Source organism: Scatophagus argus, chromosome 5 (assembly GCF_020382885.2).
Source record: "Scatophagus argus isolate fScaArg1 chromosome 5, fScaArg1.pri, whole genome shotgun sequence".
Taxonomy (NCBI): Eukaryota; Metazoa; Chordata; class Actinopteri; family Scatophagidae; genus Scatophagus; species Scatophagus argus.
In genome coordinates, this window is record NC_058497.1 from 17,405,485 (window position 1) to 17,416,802 (window position 11,318).

Genomic DNA, 11,318 nt, shown 5'->3' on the forward strand with positions numbered 1-11,318 from the left:
GTGAACTGAGAAAAGAAGCTCAAAAGTCTAGAACACATAGGCCAGTGAATTAATTATGACTTGCATTTACAGATCATGCATGGCACAGACCCTTAAATTTTTTAAGGGCCAAAATTCCACAGTGAGGATGGTGTATGAGTTTCCAAGGAGTACCAAGGAGTCACATAGGAAAGAAAAAACAAGACACTTATTGATATGGCTTGCTTAGTTAGAAAAGCAGGAAAAAGATCGAGTGTGATGATCACATGTGATTATTGTGCTTGAATAACATAAACTGAACTAGTAGGAATGATTTACAGATGTATATAAATTGTTCAATATTTGTATGGCATATGTTGAGCTAGTAGTTCACTTTCAACTAAACTAGTCAGAGAATATGTGGGTGAGTTCATGTATTGTCAGATACGGTTGATAGACATCATCTCAAATGATAATCATTACACAAACAGTTAGACTGAACTGTACTGTTGAGGGGCACTTTAGTGAGACTAATAAGTCTACTTTTCTCAGAATTACAAGATCATTATCCTGCAACATTTATGAATGTTTAAAACTGCAATTTAAATAAAAAAAATAAAAAATAGACAAAGGCCCAAAAATCTCTCTGACTGGGCACCTCCCTTTTCTTATCCCACTGGGTCTCCAAAGGTAAAACATTGCTGTTCTGTTTAGTTTTGTTTTGTTTTTTTATAAACCTCCAAGAATATAAATACCCATTCAAGCTTTTTGTTTATCTTACTTGTGATGCCAAGCAGTGGTTTAGCTATCTCTGACTGTATGATGTCCACACAGAGGTGGCCAGAGCAGGGTTGGGCACTTTTACAGCTGTTGTTGGTAGCGTCTTTCTCTCAGGCTGAGGAGCTGATGTGCAGGCAGATAGGAGATCCAGTGAATCCCCAGCTATCTAAGGATGGAGACATTATGTTGGGGGGAATCTTCTCTTTTCACAGCAGCTGGAAAGAGAAGACGGATACCTACATACACAAACCACTGCAACTGCAATGCATCAGGTAAATTATACCACATAAATGTTTTAAACGTTCTATTTTCTGTAAAGAAGTAAGTATAGACACAGACACGTACAAAAATGTTAACAAACTGAGTGTTAAAGTAAGAAATATTCCTTGTTGCTGTGTAAAATACCATAAAATCCTTTCATTCACAACAATATTGTTTCCATTTCAAAAACAAAATGTTTACCTTCAAGATTTTTATTATTATCTGCATGAAGTTTGAATTTCAGAGGGTTCCAATTTGCTCAGGCTATGCTCTTTGCCATAGAGGAGATTAATAACAATACAGATCTATTGCCTGACATCTCTCTGGGCTATAAGCTCTATGATGTCTGTGGCTCTATTGCCAGAGGTGTCAGGGTTGCACTGGCCTTGGCTAATGGTAACAAAGCGGTATCTGCAGCCTCTGAGGCACCTTGTACCAAACCTGCCCAAGTGCAGGCTATCATGGGAGAGACTTCCTCCTCTCCTTGCATGGCTATAGCTACTGTCATCGGACCTTTTCATATCCCACTGGTGGGTAAGATTGGTAAAAATGAAATTATATTTGTGAAAAACTATTCTTATTCTGTAATTCTTTCAGTTGGTCATAGTAAATAGGTTTTAAAATTGGAGTACTGTGTGAATGTCTATTTTACATGTTTATCTTGGAATATTATTTCTTTTTTTCTTTTATTTCTGTTTTTTTTTTAGATCAGCCACTTTGCTACTTGTGCTTGTCTCAGTGATAAAACCAAGTACCCATCCTTCCTCAGAACAATACCCAGTGACTACTACCAGAGCAGAGCCCTGGCCCAGTTGGTCAAGCACTTTGGTTGGACTTGGATTGGAGCCATTAGAACAAATGATGATTATGGCAATAATGGCATGGCCATATTCACAGAAGCTGCTCAAAAGCTGGGCATCTGTCTGGAGTACTCTGTGTCTTTCTTTAGAACAGATCCACCAGACAAAATACAAAAGATAATTGACATTATCAAGACTTCAACTTCCAAGGTGATTGTTGCTTTCCTCTCCCATATGGACATGGATGTGCTCATACATGAGCTGTCTCACTATAACTTGATTGGGCACCAGTGGGTAGGCAGTGAGAGCTGGATATTTGACTCCCAAACTGCAGCCATGGATAAGCATCACATTCTGGATGGTGCCATAGGCCTGTCCATCCCCAAAGCACATGTCAGTGGCATGAGAGAGTTCATGTTGGATGTGAAGCCACTCAACTCATCTGGTTATGAATTGTTTACAGAGTTTTGGGAGACTTTATTTAGCTGTAAGTTCAAACAGTCAAAGCCATCAGCAGCAAACCAGAATGAGTGTACTGGGCATGAAGATGTGACTGGAATGCAAAACAGCTTCACTGATATGTCACTCATGCCTATCTTTAACAATGTTTATAAGGGAGTGTATGCTGTGGCCCACGCACTTCATAGCATTCTCGACTGTAATAAAACATGTAACAAGAAGGTGCAACTAGATCCATTCACGGTAAGTAAATCATAAAATATATTAAATCACATTCACAACACTATAATTAAATATATAATTCATATTTAAAATCTTTTTTTGTTTGTTTGTTTTGTTTTTGTTGATTATTGCAGTCTATCATTCTGGTGATTAAAGGCCATCAATGTTTGTCAGATAATTATCTACATTTGTGTATATCTTCATAGATTTTACAGCACATAAGAAAGATTCAGTTCAAAACAAAGGAAGGAGATGAGGTTTACTTTAATGAGAATGGAGACCCAACGGCAAAGTATGAAATTATAAACTGGCAGCCAACAGAAAATGGCATCGTGGACTTTGTCACAGTTGGTCTTCATGATTCATCGTTGCCTGCAGACAAACAGCTGAATCTGCAAAATAAGTCTTTAATTTGGGCACAGAACTCACAAGAGGTAAACTACCATGTGATCACTAAGTGCTAATTGCAATTTGTTTTTAAATTATTATTCTGATAGCTACCGTATATTTACATTTGATGATCATAATGTTTGCTTTCACTGTATCAAAATTATTAACTGCTTTCAAAGGCAATCACTGTAGTTGTTAATGACACTTGTTAGTTATTGCATACTTGCAAAGAGAACAACTTTTAAAAGTGAATCCTCATCCAGTTCTTCTCATCATCATTTTGTTCACACAGGTGCCTTTGTCAGTTTGCAGTGAGAAATGTCCCCCAGGAACTCGTAAGGTTCTGCAGAAAGGAAAGCCTGTCTGCTGCTATGACTGTATAAGATGTGCGGAGGGAGAAATAAGCAACATTACAGGTGTAGTAATATTTAATGCGAGACTAATGCGAGTCATGTTTACATGCCAAGTTTGTAAGTTTTATAAGCCAAAAACCATCATAAATCAATGAACGAAACATCATAAACAAATGTTGATATATAGGTCCAAAATCAGATACATAAATCTATGGGGTCTTTGGCAAACATATCAAAATTGTATCCCTTATGTGAAAAGTATGTTCAGCTCAAGTATGTTGAAAATTTGAGTAATTTTAATAAATTAATATTCCAGTAATACTTAATAAATTATTAAATTGCAAACAAAGACTCTTGTGAGCCTGTGCTGAGCCTAACAAATAAGTCTAATATCTGCATCAATATTATATTCCAGATTCCATCACTTGTGTGCGATGCCATCCTGACTTCTGGTCAAATGAGAGAAGAGATGCCTGTGTAAAGAAGGAGGCAGAGTTTCTATCATATGAAGAGGTCATGGGAGCACTGCTCGCTGCTGCCTCGCTGTTTGGAACATGTATGACTGCTGTTGTGGCATTCATTTTCTTCAGATACAGGCAGACTCCTATTGTCAGGGCCAACAACTCTGAGCTGAGCTTCCTGCTGCTCTTCTCCTTGACTCTGTGTTTCCTGTGTTCTCTGACCTTCATCGGTCGGCCCTCTGAGTGGTCCTGCATGCTGCGACACACAGCATTTGGGATCACCTTTGTCCTCTGTATCTCTTGTGTTCTGGGGAAAACAATAGTGGTGTTGATGGCCTTCAGGGCCACACTTCCAGGTAGTAATGTGATGAAATGGTTTGGGCCTGCACAGCAGAAACTCAGTGTTCTGGGTTTCACTGTCATACAAGTTGTCATATGTATCTTCTGGTTAACAATTTCTCCTCCTTTTCCATTCAAAAATTTGAAAGACTTCAAGGACAAAATCATCTTAGAGTGCGCTCTGGGCTCAGCTGTAGGCTTTTGGGCTGTACTTGGGTACATCGGACTTCTGGCCATGTTGTGTTTTATTCTTGCTTTTCTTGCTCGGAAACTTCCTGATAATTTCAACGAAGCCAAATTTATCACCTTTAGCATGTTGATATTTTGTGCAGTATGGATCACTTTTATCCCAGCGTATGTCAGCTCTCCTGGGAAGTTCAGTGTTGCTGTGGAGATATTTGCAATTCTGGCTTCAAGTTTTGGGCTGCTGATTTGTATTTTTATTCCAAAATGTTATATTATCTTACTGAAACCAGAGAAGAATACGAAAAAGAATATGATGGGAAAGGGGCACTAAAACCGTCCTGAAATTTTAATCTAATAGGGTGCCTCTTGCAGTTTTACATCACTTGTTAATCACCATCAAGTTGACATTTAGCTTTGTTTTATCGAGGACATGCATTGTACCTTTGCATTATTTCGCCCATTTTTTAATTTCATTTGTGACATTGCATGTTGAGATGACAGCATTTAATACAAATATATAAATATGTAGTTGACAATACTTCATTTGACAGGATTCAAGAGTCTTTATTTGTTGCTTAAGCATCCACTATCTGCTGGTTATTATACGATTTAATGACATCCTAATGAAAATGCCAAATGATACCTCTGTGGTTGAGGTCAAGGTAATTATTAATCACACTCTTGTAAATTATTAGACAGTGTACCAACACCTTTTAGTGATTTGTTCAATACTAAGTGCTGTAGTTGAGGTCTATGAAAATATTTATGAAACAGTTGGCCTCATGGCATCCTGATAGTCAATGCTAAAGCCAACCACATGTGACACATTAATGTAATGTTAACATATAAAGCTGAAGAGTGCTTCACAAGTTTGATAACCTGCTCTGGCATGCTCATGACAGGATATGTTGTTTTGTGTTGTTTTTGTTAAGTTCTAACAACAAAGAGATCTCAAACTAATAATTCGTTCCTGATTTTGATAAATTTGTGCAGTTTATAAAATTGTGATCTAACAATAAATTCTACTGTTTCATGGGCTTAACTAGTTTGCAGTGGCGGTTCTGCATTGAATTACTTCCCGGGCGAGTAGACAGAGTACTATAACCCTGCTGTACAATTACAGCGGGCGCCCAACAAAGACTACATTGGACTACATATGCAAGAGAAAGTTTGTTCTACTATAAAGCACACTATACATACAGTTATACCAGTGTAACTGTAACCCAATAAACCTGAAACATCACCTGGTCAACAATAACCCCGTAACTTGCATGCAGCTGACATTCAGAATTAACCTGGCAGGTATCACACTGCGGCTCATTCATTTTTTTATGATGTTATTCACCTCATTATTTCCTGAATGTTAATGGGATAAATAAATAAATAAAAGTAATAAGTAAATAAATCTGGCCCCCTAACATATTTTTATGTTAGTGAAGTTAATGTAAAGCACTTAACAGCTTGCAATAATTAATGTGTTGTTTTTTTTTTCCTTTTATGGCCAGAAGTGTAACGTTAAAGGGTGACAGCTTCTTTGATAACTGCCTATGTATTATAACATCTCATATCGTTCTCAGGCCGCTGAATTAAACTGAATCAAAATTGTATTGTGGCAAACTTTGTGATATCAGAAGTTATTGTATCACTGGACAGAGAACAGATGAAACTGGCAATATATCACCTTTATAATGTGATAAAGCTCACTGTATGATTTTTACAAGAAAGAAAACAATATGCAGCTTTAACAACACTGTACTGTTTGGGGAAATATTAGTGAGCCTAATAACTCAAGAATACTTAGGCTTTGTTCTTCATTGGTATATATGTAAGTTTAAATTGTGCCACCATGATGTTCAAATGTTAATGTTAAAAAGGGAAAACACAATTTAATATCTGATTACCTGAGGTAATCAGGTAATTAAGGCCGCTTTTTTTATGGGAGGACCACCTTCCTTTAGCCCAACCTTGTAGGTCCACAGAGAAAAACATCTCCATTCGGTTTGTATTTATTATGCTGTTCAGCGCAAGTGTTTGCATTATATGAAAGCACATGTGATGCTATCCAGTGGTTTAGCAGTCTATTAGCTGGTATGAAGTCCACACAGACATGGCAAGTGAGGAGCTGGGCACTCATAGCGCTCTTTTTAGTAGCATCTTTCTCTCAGCCTGAAGAGCCAGTGTGCAGACAAAAAGGAGATCCACAATTTCCCCAGCTGTATAAAGATGGAGACATTGTACTGGGCGGAATCTTCTCTTTCCATAGCAAGTGGAAAAACAGGCAGGATACCTTCATGCACAAACCACTGCCACTTCAATGCACCAGGTAAATTGTGCCAAATATACTAACGTTTAAGATTTCAAATATGTAATAGGAAGTGTGTGCAGATACAAGACAGGTACAAAAGTTTATCAATTTGAGAATAATAAGAAATACACTTCATTGTGTACATTACCAAAATCAAATGCTTTAATCTATTATGTGGATGTTTATATTTAAAGAAACAAAATTGGTTGAAACTCCAACTTCTTATATCTGTTGACATGAAGTTTGAATTTCAGAGGGTTCCAGTACACCCAAGCTATGCTCTTTGCAATAACAGAGATAAATAACAGCACAAACCTACTGCCTGGCATCTCTCTGGGCTATAAGATCTATGATGCCTGTGCCTCCGTTGCCAGAGGTGTGAGAGTTGCACTGTCCTTGATTAATGGTAATGAAGTGGTATCTGCTCCCTCTGAGGCACCATGTACCAGACCTGCCCAAGTGCAGGCTATAATGGGAGAGACTTTCTCCTCCCCTTGCATGGCTATAGCTACTGTCACTGGACCCTTTCATATCCCACTGGTGAGCAAGATTGGTCAAACTTAAACTGAAAAATTTGTAAAAAATAAATAAATAAAAAAAAATTAATAATAAATGAAATAAAAAATAATAGTGTGCTGCATAAAACTGCAATATATATCTTCATCTTCAAATATAATGTCCTTTTTTTTCTTTTAGATCAGCCACTTTGCGACGTGTGCTTGTCTCAGTGATAAAACCAAGTACCCATCCTTCCTCAGAACAATACCCAGTGACTACTACCAGAGCAGAGCCCTGGCCCAGCTGGTCAAGCACTTTGGTTGGACTTGGGTTGGAGCTATTAGAGCAAATGATGATTATGGCAATAATGGCATGGCCACATTTACAGAAACTGCCCAGCAGCTGGGCATCTGTCTGGAGTACTCTGTGTCTGTCTTTAGAACAGACCCACCAGACAAAATACAGAAGATTGTTGACATTATCAAGACTTCCACTTCCAAGGTGATTGTTGCTTTCCTCTCTACCACAGAGTTGTATCTGATAATACATGAGTTGGCTCAGCAACACCTGACTGGGTACCAGTGGGTAGGCACTGAGGCCTGGATCTTTGATTCCCAAACTGCAGCCATGGATAAGCATCACATTCTGGATGGTGCCATAGGCCTGTCCATCCCCAAAGCACATGTCAGCGGCATGAGAGAGTTCATGTTGGATGTGAAGCCACCAAGATCACTGAGTGATGAATTGTTTACAGAGTTTTGGGAGACATTATTCAGCTGCAAGTTCAAGCAGTCAAATTCATCAGAAGCAAATCAGATTGAATGTACTGGAAATGAAGATCTGACTGGAGTTAAAAACAGTTTCACTGACATGTCGCTCATGCCTATCTTTTACAATGTCTATAAAGGAGTATACGCTGTGGCCCACGCACTTCATAGTATTCTCAACTGTAATAGAAAATGTGACAAAAAGTTGCAGCTAGATCCATTCACTGTGAGTTGAACTCAAAGGAATGATAGCAATGTTTATAACATAAGTTACCAAAGCAAAGAAAATTGCTGTTGATTCAACAGACCAGAGGTTTGTTTGTCAGATAATGATTTCTATTCATGCATATTTTTTCTAGATTTTACAGCACATAAAAATGATTCGGTTCAAAACAAAGGAAGGAGATGAGGTTTACTTTGATGAGAATGGAGACCCAGCAGCAAAGTATGAAATTATAAACTGGCAGCCAACAGAAAATGGCATCGTGGACTTTGTTACAGTTGGTCTTTATGATGCATCTTTACCTGCAGACCAACAGCTGAATCTGCAAAATAAGTCTTTAATTTGGGCACAAAACTCAGAAAAGGTAAATTACTATCTGATCAGTGTAACTAATAATAGTCTCTCTGAATTATTACACTTATATAATTTAATCATTTTATCATGTTACTTTATCATGTTTGGTTGCAGTTCTTAAAAAAATAATTACTGTTGCTTGTAAAAACAACATCTTTTCAAAGTGACTGTCCATACAAGATTTCTCATCATCATTTTTTTTTATATTCAGGTGCCTTTGTCAGTTTGCAGTGAGAAATGTTCTCCAGGAACTCGTAAGGTTCTGCAGAAAGGAAAGCCTGTCTGCTGCTATGACTGTATAAGATGTGCAGAAGGGGAAATAAGCAACATTACAGGTAAAGTGCAAGACAAACAATAACATAAAAGTTGTTATGCTTACATACAAATTAGTTTTTAAGAAAACCAAAAAATAATATCATTACATCAACAGTAAATCACATCATACATATCTGAAACAAGTATTGAAAACTAAATCTGTCACAGCTTGTGGGTTTTGGTGGGACAATAGAACAGAAAAGTCTATGTTGGTAAGGCCATCCACTTGTGATCTGGGAATAAGTGTCTACCTTGGAGTCATAGAACTGATGCAGCATTGGCACAAAACAAAACAAATATACTCAGCAATTTCGCCCCAATTTCAATATTATCTTCCAGATTCTATCACCTGTGTGCGATGCCGCTCTGAGTTCTGGTCAAATGAGAGAAGAGATGCCTGTGTAAAGAAGGAGGCAGAGTTTCTATCATATGAAGAGATTATGGGAGCACTGCTCACTGCTGCCTCCCTATTTGGAACATGTATGACTGTTGCTGTGGCATTCATTTTCTTCAAATTCAGGCAGACTCCTGTTGTCAGGGCCAACAACTCTGAGCTGAGCTTCCTGCTGCTCTTCTCCTTGACTCTGTGTTTCCTGTGTTCCCTGACCTTCATTGGTCGGCCCTCTGAGTGGTCCTGCATGCTGCGACACACTGCATTTGGGATCACCTTTGTCCTCTGTATCTCTTGTGTTCTGGGGAAAACAATAGTGGTGTTGATGGCCTTCAGGGCCACACTTCCAGGTAGTAATGTGATGAAATGGTTTGGGCCTGCACAGCAGAAACTCAGTGTTCTGGGTTTCACTGTCATACAAGTTGTCATATGTGTCCTCTGGTTAACAATTTCTCCTCCTTTTCCCTTTAAGAATTTTAAGACGTTCAAGAACAAAATCATCTTAGAGTGCGCTCTGGGCTCAGCTGTAGGCTTTTGGGCTGTGCTTGGGTACATCGGACTTCTGGCCATGTTATGTTTTATTCTTGCTTTTCTGGCTCGTAAACTGCCTGATAACTTCAATGAAGCTAAGTTTATCACCTTTAGCATGCTGATATTCTGTGCAGTATGGGTCACTTTTATCCCAGCGTATGTCAGCTCTCCTGGGAAGTTCAGTGTTGCTGTGGAGATATTTGCTATTCTGGCTTCAAGTTTTGGGCTGCTGATTTGTATTTTTATTCCAAAATGTTATATTATCTTACTGAAACCAGAGAAGAATACAAAAAAGAATATGATGTGGAAGGGGGCACCAAAATCTTCTTGAACGGCAAGAGAATAATATGGTGGCAAAAGCATTCTCATGCACATAACCATATCAATCCTTATGCATTTAGATTTGATTCAAGATTATCTTTAAAAACTTAATACAGTTTGTAAAATTATAATCAAAAAATAAAATATCTTGTATCTTGTTCTGTTCTGTTTATTGTCTTCTGAGGAGTTCAACCATGACAACTTCCCCCTTCTTCTTAACAAAAAAAAATCACTCTGACTGAGGAAAAACAAAGAAAACAAAATATTATTCAGAAACACTATATGTTCAGCAAAACAACCTGAGCTTTGAAACTTATTAGAAAAATTCACTCATAAACTGGGGCAAATAACGGGAAGAATTCTCAAGAAAACGACAAGGCTGTGGCCAAAACAAAGGCTGAGCTGAACATCCACAGACAAAACACACTGGCACAAGACAAGAGAAACGCAGACTATTTGAACACATGGATGTAATGGGAAACAGGTGGACACAATCGGGTAATCAGGGAAGACAATCAGACTGGTGACACATGAGGAAGGGTAAGAAACGAGAAAAGTGAGGAGAGTTACTCTTCAAAATAAAACAGGAAATGACGAGACAAGACAAGGCCTCACCGTGGTGTGACATCAGAATCAGAATTCCTTTATTTATCCCTGAAGGGAAATTCTTACATGGAGAAGTACAAAGTTCATATCCATTCAGCTTTTTCTCGAGACTTCTAGACAGACCTCTAGAGAACAAGTTGTTTGTTAAATCAAACATCATGTCATATGCTGAGATTAAAACAACAGAGAGGCCTGTATGTCTTCACAGAAGCCTGAAGCCAGGGTTTTACAACCCTTTGTTTGAATGAGCGTCAAAACCTCACTCTTCATACCCAGATGTGAGGTTTTGTTCAAATTCAACCTCTGCCCTCTCCTTGGGCAAGAGCCATCGGGATTCCGGGGTTCTCCACAACATCCATGAATTTTTTAGGTTACAATCTTCAAAAAGGTTAAATTCCATGCAGGCAAAGAGGTCCCTTCTCTTTAGCTTTTTAGCTTAGACAAAAACATCTTTGATTTGAATTTTGGTTTTGTTTTGACTTTTATGCCTTAAGTTCAATAATGAGAAGTTGGCTTTTTTTTTGCCAAATTATGTAAATTTTAACATTTCATGAGATGTGTCATTTGTTGCACTGCACCCAAGTGGCCCCAGAACTAAAAGGCCAAATAAATTTAATTTTCTATTCTTTACATCACATCCATCAAGAATTGACTTTTCATTGTTTAAATTGTTTCAATTGCAATTATAAGCTCAAGTATTCACTGCACATTCTTAATATTAATATATTAACTTACAATTTTGTCCCCCAAACAAAAAAATACATATCTGACAAAATTAAACAGTTAAGATATTCAAAA

At 37.9% G+C, this 11,318-nt stretch overlaps 2 protein-coding genes across 2 annotated transcripts; both read left to right on the forward strand.

Moving 5' to 3' along the window:
* The first annotated feature begins 655 nt into the window (after positions 1-655).
* LOC124059657 (extracellular calcium-sensing receptor-like) lies at positions 656-5,653 on the forward strand. Its single transcript, XM_046389868.1, has 6 exons — positions 656-1,010; positions 1,232-1,529; positions 1,707-2,501; positions 2,687-2,914; positions 3,163-3,286; positions 3,639-5,653. Exons 1-6 carry the CDS (start codon positions 745-747, stop codon positions 4,538-4,540), a joined length of 2,613 nt encoding a protein of 870 aa, XP_046245824.1. The 5' UTR covers positions 656-744; the 3' UTR covers positions 4,541-5,653.
* Positions 5,654-6,185: 532 nt separating this feature from the next.
* Positions 6,186-10,306, forward strand: LOC124059856 (extracellular calcium-sensing receptor-like). The gene is made up of 6 exons (XM_046390236.1): positions 6,186-6,532; positions 6,757-7,054; positions 7,211-8,005; positions 8,139-8,366; positions 8,568-8,691; positions 9,011-10,306. Exons 1-6 carry the CDS (start codon positions 6,300-6,302, stop codon positions 9,922-9,924), a joined length of 2,592 nt encoding a protein of 863 aa, XP_046246192.1. The 5' UTR covers positions 6,186-6,299; the 3' UTR covers positions 9,925-10,306.
* Positions 10,307-11,318: the final 1,012 nt, after the last annotated feature.